The 18,907-nt window shown below is 39.6% G+C and overlaps 1 protein-coding gene across 1 annotated transcript in view; it reads left to right on the top strand.

The window, feature by feature from the left end:
- Positions 1-18,907, top strand: part of DGKI (diacylglycerol kinase iota) — a 428,452-nt gene that overhangs the window by 240,739 nt on the left and 168,806 nt on the right. Inside the window, exons 13-15 of the mRNA XM_035021183.1 lie at positions 5,919-6,032; positions 7,440-7,577; positions 10,726-10,804. Coding sequence (XP_034877074.1) covers positions 5,919-6,032; positions 7,440-7,577; positions 10,726-10,804 — 331 coding nt within the window. The remainder of the gene's footprint in view (positions 1-5,918; positions 6,033-7,439; positions 7,578-10,725; positions 10,805-18,907) is intronic.

Genomic DNA, 18,907 nt, shown 5'->3' with positions numbered 1-18,907 from the left:
CATTTCAACATGCGATCATAGAAAAATCACTAATGAGATAGTTTGTGTTCAATGTGTGCTGTCTTCAAAATCCGGCGTATATTTCTACTTCCATCATCTCCAGTTTGTATTAGACACATTCCAGCGCTCAATCACCACCTGTGGCCAGTGGATGCTTCAGTGGACAGTGCAGGTGTGGTCTCTTTGGAACTGGTTAGCACAGTCCTAAGGTGGTCACGTAGTTGCGGGTATTGGATGGGCTTGTCTCACCTTTGATCTCTAGGCTGAAAGAAAACTCCCCTCACTCAAGAATGATCTCAGACCTGGGGCACCTGGGTGGCTCAGCCGTTAAGCGTCTGCCTTCGGCTCAGGTCATGATCCCAGGGTCCTGGGATCGAGCCCCGCATCAGGCTCCCTGCTCAGCGGGAAGCCAGCTTCTCCCTCTCCCATTCCCCCTGCTTGTGTTCCCTCTCTCACTGTGTCTCTCTCTGTCAAATAAATAAATAAAATCTTAAAAAAAAAAAATCAATGATGATAGTCATTGTAAAAAAAAAAAAAAGAATGATCTCAGACCTTCATGTTTATAAACTAGTTGCTTTTTGGTCATGTGGCGATTGTATACTCTTTCCCTTCTGTGGCCACATCTCTACCTGTCCAGCTCCCCATAGCCATCCCCTTGCTTAAATATTGAAGGGCATGTGAACCAAGACCCCAGAGGCACACATACCCTCCCCTCCTGATGGCTTCTCAAGGTGTAATGTGATCCTGACCTATCTGGCTCCTGACCTTGGTAACTGGGCTGGATCTGCTGGTCATCCTTTGACCATGTTAACGTCTATCCGAAGGCCTGGAATTAAACTACTTGGCCATCCACTTCATGCTTATTTCTTGATCACTTGGCTTCCCTAGGTGAGGATACACCCCAAACAGTAGGCACCTCCGTGCCCTGACTTACTTACTACAGCCACCGCAGGGAAGAAAGTGGTATTTCCCTTTAACTGACAGTGGCAAGCACATCATTCCAAGCCCCTTTCCTCCCAAAGCCTCAGCTTATCTCAATCTCTCTACCCGCCCCCATCTCCCTCACCTTCTATCTTGATGTCTTTAGGGCTGAATTTAAACATTTCTTTTAACACACAGCGACTTGTAAGCTATGAAGTGCAAACATAAAGTATCAAAAGGAAGAATTGTAGTGTACACATTCAAAAGGGACACCCAGGCATTAAGTGCTATCTTGATGATCTTTCAGTTCAGAAATGTGAGCCTTGTTTCCTTTTGGTTTCTCAGTATGCCCATCCTTCACTTTTTGCCAGCATATAAGGCGATGCAACGTATACCTGGTCTGTTCAAAGAAAGTGTCAATTCACTGCTCTTCCTGCCCCTCCACCGCCTCTAATGTTAGTACATTGCAGAATGAAACTACTGCTCAGCACGCACCGGGCAAACATTGGGTGATGGCTAGGGTGCCCCACGGACAGGTGGACAGGTGGTGGCAGCACTCGCCAGCTGGGGGCGGCACTCACCAGCCAGGCTGCTTGGCTTAGGCACAGAGCCCTGGAGCCTGGCCTTACAGATCTGGCAGGCCTGCTCTTCCTAACACAAAGGCAGAAAGGAACGCTGCAAACTGGGCAATGATTTCACCCAGTCTGGACCGTTTTCTTCAGTTGTGGTGGAAAAAATGCCAAGTGCTGTGTTTTGCAATTAATTACATTTAACTGAAGGAGTGCTGGATGAGCTGGTGGAGATGATTTGGGTAAATGTGAGAGCCCAGCAAACACAATCCCTGCCACGAGCCTAAAGCCCGGGCTTCCCAAAGGAATGGGTTCCTGGTAAGGGAGAGGCCCCAGTAACAGCCTTGGGCCTGAAGATATTTTATATTAGTTTTGCTTTTATAAGGACAGATATAGGTTATTACTCAAGATCTTTTACGTCTCCTGCTTTTGTAGATGTATTTGTTTACATTCTCTCTCTTTCTTTGCAGTGCTTTTCTGCTTCAGTACAGCTTGGCTTTTCTGTTTTGGATAGTCTCTGGAAGACTTTGTGGTTGATGGCAGTCAAAGGTGGCATTGATTTGTGACCCTGAGGTTCAGCTTTAAGTGGAGAGACAGGAAGAGGGCATTTTGCTTCTTGGAAACTGGACCTTCATAGAGGAAGTGAAGAGGAAGAAAAATAAAGCTTAATCATAGCAGCTCATGTTAATTAAGCATTTCCTGTTGTGGGGCATATACTAAGTCATGTCTACATGTCATTGAACTGATAACATAACCCTAAGAGTCTTGGGAACTTGGAGAGATTGAGTGGCTTACTTAAACTTGCCTAGCCAGTGTGTGATGGGCTCTGTTTCCCTCTTCAGGCCTACCTTCCGTTGCCTTCGGAGGAAGCTGGTGTTGAGTCATCTAGCTCTTGGATGAGAAAAACTCTTAAGGATGGTGCAAAGCAAAGATACAGACCCACCTCTGCCAAAGAACTATTATTAGTCTAACACTGATGGCATTTGAGAGAATTTCATGACACATCTTGGTTATGAAAGGCAGGTGACATCTGATGAGTCCAGGGTTACGTGATGATGAAATACTAAACCTACCTGATTGTATTCAGGGAAAAAGGGTATATTTGGCCATTGGAAAAAGAAGGTAGAATATATTTATGCGGTTCTTAAATCAATTGCTAAGAAAGGGGAAGGTCCTTTCATTCAAATCAGTTATACATTTTCCTTTGCTGCTTAGGCGAAGTGTGAGAGAAAGAGAGAGGGTGAGAAGTCCCCATGTCCTGAGGGCTCCTGCCTTTCTGAGGAACCACGGCACAGGATCACATGGATTCTTGGTCACTTTCTTTGAGAAAACAGGAACCCCTTCAGAAGGTTTAAATGAAGGCTGTTATACTGATTAAAGGATTATTGGAAGATACCTCATCAATTCATGGGAGTTACAGGACACTCATTTCAGTCATTTGAAACATATTTGTATTTCATGCACTGTGGACTAATCCCCTAACCTTCCCATCCATCTTGGTATTAGCGTTCTTCCTGCGATTTGGAAGATTTCTTTGCAGGCTTCTCTTCGGAGGAAGTTATTTTGTTGTGTTTTGTCTTTCCCTTTGCTTTGTCCCCCTCCTTTCATTATTCCTTCCTTGTCGTTTGCATGGTTTCCAGGACTCTGCGACTCGAGCAGGTTTTCTGTAGGTGACTCAGGCACCCATCCTAGGGACATGTCCCATGTCGGAGGTCTGTAAGTGAGCCAGTTGGGAAGGTGGGCCCACCAAGAGGCTTCCTCCTTCCAGCTTCAACGGCTCTCCACTGTCTTTGGGCTATGGCCTTGAGCAGGGCTCCTTCATGCTCTTTTCCAGCTTCTCTCCTACTGGCCAACAGGGAGCCTCGTTCATACATGGCCTCCTGCTGGGAGGTGTGACCTTTTACTCCCTATTATCAGACAGAAGCTGAACTCCTGGCTTTATCGGCTTGCCATTTTGTGTTTGGTTTGCTTCTGGTCCCTGAAGATTTATTTTTCCTATCATTGTGCCTAGGGTGCAGTGGGTATTGGAAATGTGAACAATGGCATTATCTTTACCAGGAAAAGAGAGACCTGTTTCACCTGAGCATAAGAAAAAAATTTCTAATTTAAATCCACCTGAAAGAAAGTAGACTGACTTGTGAGTACAATTCGTAAGGGGGAGACTGAGTGTTCAGCTCTCGGAGAAGTTCTAAAGAGACTGCCTTCTGTATAGGAGATGTTGGATTCCATTTCCACTGAGTTCCATTGTGTCTCCAAGGGTCTCTGGGTCTACACAGGGCTGTTTGCATCTGTAGTCGGTGATCCCTGATTGCTGGGGTTGCTGAGTTTTCATGTCTTGTCATAGTTTATTAGAGGGGATCTACTTCTGTGTGCAGTTTGTGTTTTTAGCAGCACAGGGCTAACAAAGGCATCAGAACTCTTTAGCATCTGACCTACACTTCAACAGCAAGCCTTTTTAATACCATCTGTAAAAACTAGGAACATGTGGGGTCAGAATCTAAGGAGTCGTGTAGGAGTGACTTTTCCAGTTTGAGGGGGTGGAGGGACTTCTGGATACTTCTTTAGATCTGGAGTTTTAGTTCATCGTATTGGGTGACCATGGTGGTATGCCTTTCTAGAAGGTAAATGCAATTTTAGGCTTCTTGATGCACGGGCAAGTTTTATTTCCTGGGAAGAAATACTGTGGTGGAGAAAGGATGGAATCTTTAAATGGAATCAAGGGACCTGATATAATTCTGACACTGACACTCCTCGTTATTTAGTCTTAAGAAAATTTCATGACCTTTTTGCACCTAAGTTAATAAATATGCAAATTAACCGAATTTGACTGAGCAATTTCTAAGGTTTCTCCAGCACTCCAAAGATTCCAAAAGTACATACTGCTGTCTCCAGCATGATCAGGCAATATCCAGACTGGGATTTAGGTCTTTATTTAAAGGCTCCCTGCACCAGAGTGGCTAAGAGGTTAGCCGTGGTGTTTGGCATCCGTGACTTTGAAAGCCGGCTGTACCGCGTAAGTGACAGGATATTAAGGAGGTCATTGAATCTTCCAAGTTTTGGCTTCCTTACTGATAAAATGGAGAGGAGAATTATTCCTACCTTACGGAATTGTATTGAACCTTAATAATATAATTACAGAACTTTGCTCAGGGATCAGCACCTAGAAAACGATGGTATATCCCTCTCTTTGTTCATTGTAAGCTCCTTGAGAGCAGTCATCTACCTTACTTATCTTAGCCCAGCTCATTCATCTTATTTCAGTTGCTTAGTTCTGTGTTTTATATGTAGTACTGTTCAATAAATGTACTGTTAAAGTACAGTTTAAGAAAAGATTTTAAATAGGACTCATACAAATATAGAACAAATGCATGTCAAATTTATTTAGCTCTTTAATGAAGGAGCCAGCAAGATGATACAGTCGATTTATTGGAGAAATAGAGGAAAAGGATTATGTAGTTTATACCAAAGTAATTTTTCTATATTTGAGACGTAATTGGTTTATCGCCTTATGGGGGAATAAAACTAAACCTTTAACGTAATCTTCTATTGTCGACATTTGTATCTCCACAGGACAGAAATCTTCCTGTTAACCTGCAGTCATAAAGTTCTTAGGCCTGTGAAACACTACTTTAGTCTGACATTGTGAGGATATGCAAGTTTCTTTTTGCTATTTCCAAGTTTGGTGTAATTATTCTAAATAGTTACAAGACCAAACCTAAAGTATTATTTATCTTAGAAAAAGATTAAGTGGGAATATGATTCTAGTATATAAGTATCTATTTTCTGCCTAAACTTATAATAAGTACTAGGACCATCCATAATTATGTTTTCTTAATGTTTCATTAAGAAGAGTATAGGGATATTTAGGAAAATGCTACTAATTTCTACGATGATGCTTTGGAGGGGAACCATTTAATGAGTGCTTACAGGGACTATGTCAAGGGCTTTATATACATTTTAATTTAATCTGTAAACAATCTTGTGAGGTAAGCATTATCTCCATTTTGAAAATCAGGTAAATAAATCTCAGTGAGGTTAAATAAGATTATGTAGCCAATATGAGCCAGAATTGAAATTCAGTCTGATTCTGAGTCTTATATTGTCTCTACTGCCTATGTTATAAACCTCCCTAAAAATTTTAAACCGTTCTAAATTTTAAGGTAGATCTCAAGTTAAACATACAGATGAGTGGGTCTAGTTTTGCTTACATGACAGCATATACAAAACAGTCCTTCTCCCTGGAAGAGACTTGCCATTTCGAAACCACTTCAGATAAGTGGTCTGTTTCTTGGCCACTAGATTAAAACATACATGTTCTAAAGAAAAATCAAACCATTTCATTTGCTTTTTAAAGCTGTCTTCTCTCAGGTTGTCTTTGTCACTTACCTATCTTTCTTATATCTCTTCTGGCCCCCGAAATGTCTGTAGGTGGGCTGGATCCTTTCTATTCTGGATGAACTGCAGCTGAGCCCTCAGCCTCCCGTCGGGGTCCTTCCTCTGGGGACTGGGAACGACCTGGCTCGAACTCTCAACTGGGGAGGGGTAAGAACTGCTCTCAGGGGCTGCCCGGGCCGTCAGGCAGAAGGAGCCTCGAACCCACAGATGTTTTAATGGAAGGGCAATATGCTACTGTTGTCCAAAGAATAAGTTAGAATTGAGGATCAGGGTGCCCATGCATCATGATTTCATCTGGGACCTTTTTCAGTTTAAACTTAGAATCATCTAGAGAAGAAAGTGTGGTATAAAAATGGGGGTTAGTATATAGGCCTGGGGCTTCTTGAGGTATCCATTGAGAGGCAGTTGGGTGGGTTGGTCTCAGGTCTGCATGTAAAGACCTGAATTGATTTTGACCCTTAGCCCCTGGCCAGAATAGCAAATCTGGTTCAGATTATACTCCTTACTTCGGGAGAGTTATGGCTTTTCTGGAGCATTTTGTTTTTCTGGTTGTTGTCATCATGGCTGTGTTATTCAGGTAGCCAGCCATCCTTTCCACCGGAGAGCCAACTTTAGGCAGGCTTAGTGGAAGAAGTTTACCTGTCACTAGCCAGCCGTTTTATTAATTTTTTTTTACAGTGTTAAGATAGTAAGAAGGCACAATTTGCTAACATATGCAGCCCCACCAGCTTTTTATCTATTCATAGGAGAGATTGGGCTAGGCTCCATGAAAATTATCTTCAGCTATTAGCAGATATTAATTTGACCTTTGTGTGAATTAACCTCCCTTGGGTGATAATTATCTTCGGATATTAGCAGATATTCATTCGGTATTGGGTGAATTAACCTCCTACAGGTCTTTTTTATTTTTTCAAGTGGGCATAGTGGAAATGATAATACATTAGTTGCTTCATGTAAATATGTTTATCACTATTGACTCCTCTCATCCACATCAGTGACTTGACTATCCTTAATAATCATGCTGCCAATAACACATGCTCGAGGAGTAAGTGGTTGCCTAGTAGGGCAGCGCCTCAGACAGACTTGCCTTAGTAGTGTCCCTCTACAAGGTTAGGAGAGGTGAATGAGGTGGAAGGTTAATAGAAAAAGTTGTCTATCCTCTGCCACCGTGATTCTCTTCCTCCTCTTCCATATACACTTGTTCTGTGTATCTCTCAGATTCCTCTAGTAGGAGGCCTGGGGAGTCCTGTTTTCATTTTGACAGAAGCAACCCTCCAGCATGGCCCTCAAATGCCTACCAGTGACTGTTGGTTCTTGGTGCTGGCGAAAATGACTCCTCACCTCAAACCAGTTAGAGCAGTATTTCTATGCACAATACCTGGGACTGTTGTCTTAGATTCCAAGTACTGCAAGGAAACCGGTCTACTTGCCCAGCCTTGCTAATTGCAAAATGAATAGAGAGCTATAGCAAAAGGGCTCTTGCTTGCATGAAATGCCTTTGGTTAATCTGTTCACTGCTCCAGGCAGCAACGCATATATTCTTTGATTCCTTAGGGCTACACTGATGAACCTGTCTCTAAGATCCTTTGCCAAGTGGAAGATGGGACAATTGTACAGCTAGATCGCTGGAACCTCCATGTGGAAAGAAACCCAGACTTGCCTCCAGAAGAACTTGAAGATGGCGTCTGTAAGGTGAGAGAGTTCTTTCTTCCGCAGAAGGGAAGCCTGGAGCATGTACCTGAGCCAAAGGAAATACAATCCTGGCTGGAGAATCATGCTGATTGCTTCCTATGAGATCACAGGATGATGTTTGAGTTCATGGCTACTAGGCCTACGAGCGTAACACTACTCCGTGATTCTGCCCCACAGACTTCCTACCTGCTTCCAGAGCTCAGGGAGCTGTCCTCCATCCTCAACTTCCACACCAGAAAGAATGTATTCATTTTCTAATCTTTCAAGCATTGCAAACTCATAACCCATGAGAAGGTGAAAACTACAGATGTTCTGAAGCATTAGGCATATGGTCTTTCGATAGAAAGATAACCTCCTGAGATTTGTAGTCTCCTACTAAATATCTCTTATGTGTAGGAAGTGTTAACTAAGTCAGTTTCATCACTGGGTTGGGACTTGAAGATGTCTAAATAAATATTTTGACTTAGTATTTTTCCTTCAGTGATTGAGCTTTCATTTGCACCCAAGACATATCAAGAGACATGCATACATTAGTGCAGAGCCTCAGCAGAATATTTGGTTCTAAGTTCTGGTCTCAATTTCAGATAAATCTGACAGGTTGCCAAGTAGCCATTTCCTGCATATTACTTTCCACTTTTCTTCTGTGATAGTGTTTTCAAAGTTTTGCATGCATAAGAGCATTCACGTGCAGATTACGGGGCCCAGTCCCCATTGATTCTGATCACGTAAATGCAGGGTTAAGGCCCTGGATCCGTACTTTAAATGGCATCCCCGGGTGCCTGGGTGGCTCAGTCGTTGAGCATCTGCTTTCAGCTCGGGTCATGATCCCAGAGTCCTGGGATCGAGCCCCACATCAGGCTCCCTGCTCAGTGGGAAGCCTGCTTCTCCCTCTCCCACTCCCCCTGCTTGTGTTCCCTCTCTCGCTGTGTCTCTCTCTGTCAAATAAATAAATAAAATCTTTAAAAAAATAATAAATAGCATCCCTGCTTTATTGGATTATGCCATTGATTGAGCCAACATTGTCATGGGCATTTTCACTTTAAAATAAATAGAACCAGATATCCTATTAAACCAAACCCAAACCAGTTATTCATTAGCACCATGATCCTGACCAATTATGATAAACACTCAAGTTTATTATTTGGCTAAAATAGGTTAAAACATGTTTTATCTTGTCTTCACATTTTTTCCCCTAAACAATAATCCAGAAATCACAAGGTTTCTGTTAGCTATCATGACTGCTCAGTAGATTTGCGTTTATAATGTCATAGTGTTGTTTGAAACCACAGGTATTACCGTGGGATATACTTCTTTCTGATGTGTTCGACCTGCAGAAACTGGGTAGGATATAGTCAAAGTGAAAAGAATTATACCGTATGGAAATTTTAAGGTCCTTTCCCCACCAAACTTAGAATGCTTAGGCCCTCAGTAGAAATCGCTATTTAAATCTCTTCCCAACAGCTTAAGAAATGGAAAGACTCCTTGGTACAGCCAGGGAACATTAATCCAGATAATTAAAGGGCTTTGAAAAATGGGCTTTTGAGGAGATGTGTAGGAAATTGGGCAATTTTTCCTGGAAAATATGAATAAGAACTTAGTAACAGACTAAATTGTGATATTATTTAGGGGATGGTGACCAGATGTTCTCCTAAAGCTATCGGTGAATGCTAAGACATGGGTTAGATTTGTAGCCAAGAAAACATAAATGGTAGGGATGAACATATCTGTGCTTTTGGCAAGATCGCCAACCCTTGCTGTCATTACTAAGGCTTGGTATTTTGTTAAAGTGCAAGAACTGGACATTCTCAAATATGAAGCCAGGAGAATGAGACATGATTTTGGCATTGTTCTGTGTTTAGTTTCTCGCCTGTTCTCCAGTCAGTTGTAAACATTTCTAAAGGGGGCTGATTTGACCTCCGAATTTATGATAAGCTCTGACTCAGGGCCTCCATGGAGGGTTCATTCTTTATTTCCATTGGAAACCAAGGCCATCCTTTTTCTTTTCTTCTGTATTAACATCTCTCTGTTACTCTCCCTCTCATTTCATTTATCTCTTAGTGGGATGAGGTCCTCACTCTAGTCAAACAAAATCTTACTAGTCAAGGTGCATATGAAACCCTGTAATAAACCTACTTTTGAGGTCTTGAGGGTTAAACACTTCTAACAGAAGAGAAGTAGATTTCTATCTGGAGGCTAAGTCTGATAATTATCTGGAAACATTATCCAAGCTGAGATGAAATTGCTTCTCTATTTAGTTTAACATTTACCTTCCACTCTGAGTTGCAGAAGGGAAAATGGAAGAGCCACAATTTCCTTTCTAGCATTTTCCATGTGCTTTTCTCATTGTTCTAACATTGAAGCCTTAAAAGCACATGAATTTTGCAGTTCTGATGAAGGATTTTAGGTTGCATAGTCCTCTCCTTTACTAAGCTTGCGGTGGTAACAGCCAGGGACCCAGAGGACTCTAGGAAGGCTTGTGTGTGTACCCACATCTGTGTCTACATATTTCACAGTCATATTAAAGATACAAGGTCTCATAGACTAAATCAAAATTTGAGTAATACTGACAAATATGTATATACACATATATTTTTTTTTCCCTGTAGATCAGGGGTAGCTGAATATTTCCCTCTGCCCTATTGCTTATGACTTATGTCAAAAATATGTTTTAAAAAATGGAAGGGTAAACATATTAAATATTACTCATTTGAAATTGCAATATTAATATTCTGGACACAAATTCTCAAAAGGTATATTCACTGATTAGCTTACACATGATCTTTCCATTCGAATTGACTTTCTAAGTTTGCTTAGTGAGTCATTTCTTTGTAACTTTTGGGCATGTGCTTCCCTCAGCTTAATTGGGCTCTCTTTTTAATATCCACAAGAATACTTCCCATTTAATAATTTGTATTTGCATCACTTGTTTCCTATACTACTTAAAATTCTTGGGAGTGTTATTTGATTTGAGCTTTAACTAATGAATTCAAAAATCCCCTGTTCCTTCTCTGCAAACACCTTCTGCCTTGGGTTGTGACTTATCTCTTTCCCAGGGACTGCCCGAGAGAAGGTTTCTGGTGTTAGGCTTCATTTTACTCTTTCTGCCTGGTTACGCACCACTTCACCTCTACTTTGTTCCTCATTGCAGCTTCCTCTGAATGTTTTCAATAATTACTTCAGCCTTGGATTTGATGCCCACGTCACACTGGAGTTCCATGAATCCAGAGGTGAGGACAACGTCCCATTCCCATCTCCCAGGGAGGAAGTTTCCAGCAGGTGTTTTGCATGTTCCCTTCTGTTTGCATATCACTTAAGTATTGACAGTGTGCATCAGTGTTGTTCATTTTAACTTTCGTGATGACCCTGGGAGCTAGACAAGATAGGAACTTGTTACAGATAGGACCCTGAGACCTAGTTGTTTAGGGTCTCAGAGATGTAAAGGATGACATCAGATGGATGTTCCAGGTCTCAGACTGCTAATTTTTAAGTTTGACTAGAAACTTTGAGGTTAGTGAACTACTAGGAACTGATAAAGTTTCTTTCATTTGAGTCATTAAGATATTCACAGCTTCTTGAACCACCGATTGTTGAAGTCCAACACTTTATAAACCAGGGCCATTGAAATCTGGCAGCAAAAACATACAAGTCCTCCCTGGGTGCAGAAAAGAGACAGCAGTCATCTTAGAACAGTAGGGGAGCTGATCCGTGGTTTAGGTGGAAAGAAAGGGTGGTGATTGGATTGGGGGTGGAGGTGCTGGGAATGCCCATCGGACAAGCTAGAGGGGTGAATGAGAGCCAGTGGTCATGTCAAGGGCCAAAAGAGATGGTGGCAAGATTGGGGAACAAAACCATTTTTGAAAGAGAAATAAGATGAAATAATGGCACGCAGTTATATACTTCATCACATTTCTTACGACATTCAGAGCTGAGAAAGTTTAGGATCTGGGCTTATGTTTTGAATCCCCAATCTTCTGTGCTCAAGCTCACTCACTTGGTGTGTCTTCATCTCTCAAAATCTCTTATTAATGTAACTATATACATCTGTGTCTTTGCCTGTATCTACTTCTGTACCTAGTCTCTTGTGAATGTTAATATATAACCAAAACCATGCCAGGCAGTAGGTTAGTGAGTGTGTTGTGAGATAAAAGTCCATACATGAGAGGATTATTTTACTTCTTTTCCTCCAGATTCTTCAAGAGCATCAGTGATTTTAACTCCTGGAATTTGAAGTACAGAGACCTAAAAGTTAGAATTCAAATGTCCAGATTCTAGTAATAACACAGAGGAAATTCTGATAACACTTCTATGCACTAAAGGTCAAGAGTGGAGTAGTAGGATTAAGGGTGTTAGAATAAAAAATATAAGTGAAGTCCAAACCTGTAATTCTCTTACTGAGATCAGCAATTTTGGTAGGCTTTGCCTTCCTGCTTTCATAAGGCTTTGAGGGTCAAATGCTGTGTCAAATAAAAGCAGTACTCAGCGTAATACCCTCCATCCTCCATCCATGTCGATGTAAATGGTATGTTGGCTAATTGAATTTAAATTAAATAATAAAATAAAATAAAAGCGATGCTGATCAAAGAGAAAGCCATAGTTTGACTTTTCCCTCTGAAAGGTTGGTTGATAACAGAACCACAAATATCAAATACCCAGATCAGAAACACCACCACCCTCCCATTTCCCTGCCATGGACAGCTCTTGGAGGTAGATATTCAGGGAGTCCTACTTTAGAGCCCACATTTATAGTCTGTTGGTCTCCCTATATTTTAGGAGACTTGATTTGGGGAAGTAAATGGAGATTACTTTCCTCATTTCTTAACCCATTTTTTTCCCTCATATTCTTCAGGAGACTCTGGCTCTGGGCTTCCTAATAAAATCCTTCAGTTTCTTAACAATACTTATAATTATCACCAATGCATGCATCTTCCAAAATAGACATCCTGGCATGAAAAGGGCCTAAATGAGTAAGTGGCAGACAGTGAGCTCATTTAAGGGAGCCTAATATTTTGTCTAATTAATCTGACAATCTCCTAATGATACATTTCCTTGTACTATGATGAAACTTTCGTGTCTCAGAGTGAAGGGAACAGAGAGAGACATCAAGGAGGAAAGACCAGGCTTAGAAGAGAATTCTTGAAGGAAAGTGACTTTTTTTTTTAAAAGTTGTGGGACTATTTCATTTGAAAAGGAATATGCAAACTGTGGTGTGTATATATATATATATATATATATATATATATATATAGTGTAATATATGTGTGATTATAAAACAATTGGTTAAAAGATGCAAAGCATTAGTCTTATATAGATTATTTCTGAGGCTTAGTGTAAGTGCTTTCAAGCAGCATGAAATGGAATTGCAAACATTTGACCTGCAGGTAAGCTAGAGCCCTTGAGGAAAACCAGCCACTGAAGAGCTGATAAGAGAAAACTGATGTTGACTGAGACTAATAGCTGCAATATTCATGAAGATGGTATAGAGATAAATATCTACAAAATGTTGGAAACAGATTTGGTTGATATGCCTATATCAGAGGTGTGGACTTCTTAGTACCTGTTAATCTATTTACTTTGCATTAATTTATGATGAAAAGTATAATTACACAAGCTAATTTTCTTTTTTTGCTTTTGCTATTTTCTGTTTATTTGGATTTTCCCCATATTTTTACCTGGATAATCAAGAAATCTCAAGCTCACCTGCAAAAGGAAAAGCAAGATAGTATGGCTACATTTTCAACAGGGGCAGACTTATTTCTTTTGGTATTAAGTGGCTATTCTCAAGCCAAGAACACTTCAAACTGCTCTCAAATGCAGACACTCACAGTTTGAGACATCATGACAAAACTTGTATCATTTGCCATGAAATACTTGGAGGGTGACCTCATGAGAGCCATTTTAAAAAAAGCCTCATGAGAGCCATTATAAAAAAATGAGCTTGTATAGAATAACCTATTAGGTATTAATAAAAGATGTGTGTGTGTGTGTGTGTGTGTGTATGTACTTGGGAATTATTCTAATCTATCTATATGAAGTGGGTAATAAATACAAATCTCACTAAGGCAGAATCTTTAAAAATGTAATTGCAGAAGCAATTTTTGGCATAGATGTGAAATAGCCCATCAAATAGAGGGGACAATTAAAAACATTTGAGATAGTTTATTGGTGGTATTACTGTTTAAATGCTTTTAGAATTACCAGTAGAAAATCAAGCGAGGAGTAAAGATAGTCTTAACATTTTGATTGACTTTGTATAAAAAGAATGCAAACATTTGAATAATTTGGGTTTCTATATTTGATCAGAAAGTAGGTTTAGTTCATTTGATTAGAAAATAGAGATGCTTTCTTCTTATTAAAGTGGCTAAACCATGCATGGTTGAACTGTTCCTTGCATATCAGAAAGTGCAGTCTTTTGGAACAGGATTTGGAGATGTAACAGAATTGGCGATTTAATTTTTAGCTGGAGTCTTGCCCAGAACTTTAATAATTATTGCATTATGACAGTGCTTGAGCAAGTAGATTGAAAATATTCCCATCTATTAATGTATAGCCATGTTAACAATGATTATGGTTATCAGGTGGCAAAGTTAGGTCTCACTTTGCCAGCTATATGAATTAGATTCTCATTTTTTTGGACATGAAGGATATTAAGCACCTCAAACATTTAGCCTGAGGTTGGATGCTTAAATTTTACTGCCTCACTGAAATTACTTACTCAGAGGAGTTGAACCTTATGCTACAAGGTCAGGGAAATACAATTATGATTCTAGAGGAGGCAGTATTTAAATTTGATTTAAAATTTACTATTTTCACTGAATATACAGAGACATGCGGATCAGCATGTTTTCAAGGATTATGTATGTTTCATGATTCATATGGAGAATGAACAGATTTCTTTAAAAAGACGTTTCAATGGCTTGCTAAATTTCATCATCACCCTCACTGCAAAGCACACACTCTCAGTCTTAGATCTAGGTACTGAGACTCAAACATTTGAGAAACTCTCACTGTCCAAGGTTCTCTGTCTATAACCTTTTTTTTCCATTTTGAACCTCTGCATGGCACCTACCCTTCATTCAAGATTCAAGTGTTGAATCTTGCCTCTGGAACTCTTTTGATCATTCCCTTTATGTGTGACTCTCACTTCATCTGATATAGGCATATACAAAAGGATGTTATACTTTCATTTTCAAATTTATCTCTTCCACTCTAAACTCATGCAGGCAAAAGACCATATCTTCTTATATTCCCTTTGCCGAGTCCATGGCTATCTCAATAAGTGTTAGTTACAGTAATGGAGACTGTAATCAGAGGATAGGCCCCATATATAATGTAAAAGGTAACAGTAGAAAGGAATATATAGTAGGGATAAGATTAGTTGTATAGGCAGTAAATAATACAGGAATTTGGCAGGGAAAATCTTATCAGGGGAAATTTTCCAGAAAGGGTAAGAGGGAGCTGAGAGATAAAGGAGGAGTGTGAAATATGTAGAAAAGAAGTAAAATGGGTGAGGGCATTTCAGACAGCAAAGTATAGAGGGACAAATGAGCTTGTGATAAAGATGGGATGACCAATTAATACATAATGAAAGAGTTTCGGTGTTAGAAAAATGGATAATGTTGGTAAAACTACTTGTCCTTAATGGGAGATGATGTTGGAAGACAAGACTTTTTTGGATATATACAATTTGAATTGAAGGTGGCATTGTTAGTGTAGGCATAGATTTTGGGATTGTTTATGTATATATAACTGAAGTCTTAAGATTAGGTACATACCTAATGCAGAGGAATGTAGTGTGAGTTTTGTGCAGTTCAAATTGCTTATTGATTTTTATAAACATAGACTTGAACTTGTATTTATGAATATCTCCTCTAATATGCCAGACCAATTACAGACAAAAGTAGAGTTTAGGATCCTATTCTGATGGCACAGATGTTATTGTGTTGTACATAAAAATAGGATTAATATAGTAAATCAATGGAATGGAAGTTATCCAGAACCTTATTATCGTCATAACTGGATTATATCTAGAGCCAAATCACTTAGGTGATTTAGATGATGAGATTTGGGAAGTTTGAGTTAATAAGATTTAGGTGAGATTTTTGGGTTTTGAGTTGATGCCCTAATGGGGATGAGACCTTTGGGGACCTTGGAAGGAATGAATGTTTTTCATATGGGAAAGATGTGAATCATAGAGGGCAGATGGTGGGCAGTGGTAGGTAGAATTTTGGCCTTTATGACCTTTGCTATTGGTATCATTCTTGTTGGTCAGGTTATTTTACATGGCAAAAAGACTTTTTTAGTGTTATTGAGGTCAGTAATTAGCTGACCTTATACAGGAAGATAATTCTGGGTTATCTGAGTGGACCCAATGTGATACCATGAGCCCTTCAAAGCTTAAGTGGAAAGTTAAATAGGAAGTCAAAGAGATGTGGCAGAAGGGGAGTCAGATAGATTTGAAGTGTGAAAAACATTTGATGTGCCCCTGCTGGCTTTGACAGTGGAGGGGATCCCAAGCCAAGGACTCCAGGAGGGCTCTAGAAGTTGAGAATGAACCGTCGCCAACAGCCAGCAAGGAAAAAGAACTTCACTTCTCCAATTGCAAGGAAATAGGTTTTGCCAACTATCTGAATAAACTTTGAAGTGAATCCTTTTTTTTAAAGATTTTATTTATTTATTTATTTATTTATTTATTTATTTATTTATTTATTTATTTAGAGAGCATGTGCAAGTGGAGAGGGCAGAGGAAGAGGGGAAGAGAGAGAATCTCAAGCAGACCCCACTGAGTGTGGAGCCCATTACAGGGCTTGATCTCACGACCCTGAAATCACACCCTGAGAGGAAATCAAGAGTTGGAAGCTTAACCAACTGAGCCACCCAGGCACCTGTGAAAGTGAATCCTTTTTAGAGCCCCCAGAGAAGACCTGCAGGCTGACACCTTGATTTTGGCCTTGGAAGACCCTAAGTAGAGGACTCAGGAGAGCCCAGTCCAGATTCTGGCCTAGGGAATAAGAAAACAAATGGATGTTTTAAGCTGCCACGTTTTCAGGAATAGAAAACAAATACAATTAATGTTGGTGTCCAATCAGATTATAAATAGGCTAATGGCCTAGACATACACAGTGAGCATTTAGATCTCACTTGGTTATACCCTGTCTTTGTGGAAGAGGAAGATGGGCAATGGAGGAACTGTAGCAGTAAGTCATGGATGCTTCCACTATTGGGATCTTGGGATAATTTGAGTATTATTGGCATTTCTTGAGAATGGCCTTTCATAGTTGACCTCATACCAATTAACAGATAAAACTTCCTTAAGGAACAAGAATGCTTAAACTTTCTTACTGTCCTTTCCCAATTCTGTGAGCCCCCTTTTCTGGATATAGTTGGGGACCACGTTCCTTGGACCTTCTCAAAGACCTGTCAGTTCTTATACATACACATAGACATATTCAGCCACTCAACACGTTAAAAGCCAATAAGGAATGATTAAGTACTGTTATTTGCAGACTGTCCCTTGCTTTCTTAGGGACTGGCATCTGCAGGGAGTAGGGAAGCTCTAACACTACCCAACATCTCTCTCAGCTCCAGCCAACCTTTGTTTCTGAGGCTTTTTGGAGTAGGGTAGATATTAAAATGGAAAAAGTGTTTAATCATCAAGACAGGCTCAATCAGGGAGTCAGGAGTATAATACCATTATACTGTCAGCAGAGATAACAGAATTTACCTCCATCTTTTCTATTTTCAGGGCTAAGGAATATGTGTGACTCTTTTCCTACCTCATTATCTTTCTGACACCTCTCTAAATGCTAGTGTCTTAACTTGTTTAGTTTTACATATTAATTGAATTTTATCTAGTTAAATTACATCTGAAGTGACTGTTTTCATCAGCTGTGTCAGTGAAATCACCAAAAACTCAGTTTATTTATTAATTTTATTCTACTCTTTTGGTTCTTACAAAACATTTTCGATCTCTTGAGAGAAAACTATTTCTTTAAAGGGGAAAAAAAAACAAAAAAACAAAGCTTAGGCTCATAGGAAAACGCCTTAAGAATGTGAACCTTTTCCAAACCATAAAGTACTGTTCTAAAAAGTACATGTTAATAGTTGATGTATGATTCACTTGATAGCTGCAGATGTTAGTGCCCTGAACAAGTTCTATGCCAGAACTGTGGGTGCCATTTTCCATTTTCTTATTATAACTTGCTTGATAGCCAGCTCTGACCTTCTTTCTTTCATTCCTTTTAAAATTAGGGATTATGTACCCATGATAAATTGCATGGCAACAGAAATTCTAATTTTGCCTCTGGTTCCATAAAGCAAGAGTTAATGCAACTGAAAATGGTACCCAGCCAAATTTGAGTTAAGAAAGGTTAAAAAACAAACAAACAAACAAACAAACAATGTTACTTAGCAGCCAAATTTATCCTAAAGGCCCATACTGTAAAAATGGTGAATTCTGGGTCCACAAATGGGGACCAGGGAGACAGAGCACTAAGTACCACTTTTATCACTTTTTTTTGTTTAGTCTAACCTGTAAATTAACCTTTAACTTTTGTTTGATTTTGTTTCTAGGGTTCAGAGTACTTAATTCAATAGAATAGAGGGAATGTTTAAGGAGAGGTATGAGATACAGAAACTTAAATATGTAAAAACTCTCAAGAGTCAAATTACAACATACGACTTTTTTTTTTTTAAGTTTGCAAGCTTTCACTCAGTTTCCATGTTATGTGCTAATATTATATTCTAATAATCATGAAAATAATCTAACGATCCTAGGTCTAGGATTATTCCTTGAGATTGTGCAGCTCTTACTCTATGGCATCTTAGTGAGGGAGCTCTGTGCTACTTTTCTTCATCTAGACAATTGTTGAGATTTGCCGTTCAAACACAGGGCCAGGACTTGAACAGTTTCAGCTAGTCAGCCAGCTGTCTGTTGAGAAACAATTTGAAGAGAGACCTTGCCCTAAGAAGGGATTAATGAGCATATGGGATAAAATAGCAGAAGGCAAAACATTGACCGTGGGTCCCATTGGAATGTCTTGGAATTCTATTAGGAAGAATGTAAGGAAGTAATTTTTCACTTAGGGATTTTATAATCCCTTATATTTGTGTGAACATTCTCTGATGCAGATTCTTGTTTAACCTTTTTTGTGGTCTTCAACCTATGTAACAAACAGGACCATACTCAAAATTAAACCATTTTTCGCCCACAGCCTTTGCTGTCATATGCCCTGAATCCATTTAGCAGTTCCCCTGCATATATGTATATTTATGTATCTCCAGTAAATCAATTTTTCAAGGCCTGTTACAAACAAAAGCACAGATAGTAGTTA

This window comes from Mirounga leonina, unplaced genomic scaffold (genome assembly GCF_011800145.1).
Source record: "Mirounga leonina isolate KUSES-001 unplaced genomic scaffold, KU_Mleo_1.0 Mir_174, whole genome shotgun sequence".
NCBI classification, from domain to species: Eukaryota; Metazoa; Chordata; class Mammalia; order Carnivora; family Phocidae; genus Mirounga; species Mirounga leonina.
The sequence above is the reverse complement of the archived record's forward strand: the minus strand, read 5'-3'. Positions and strand labels throughout refer to the sequence as shown.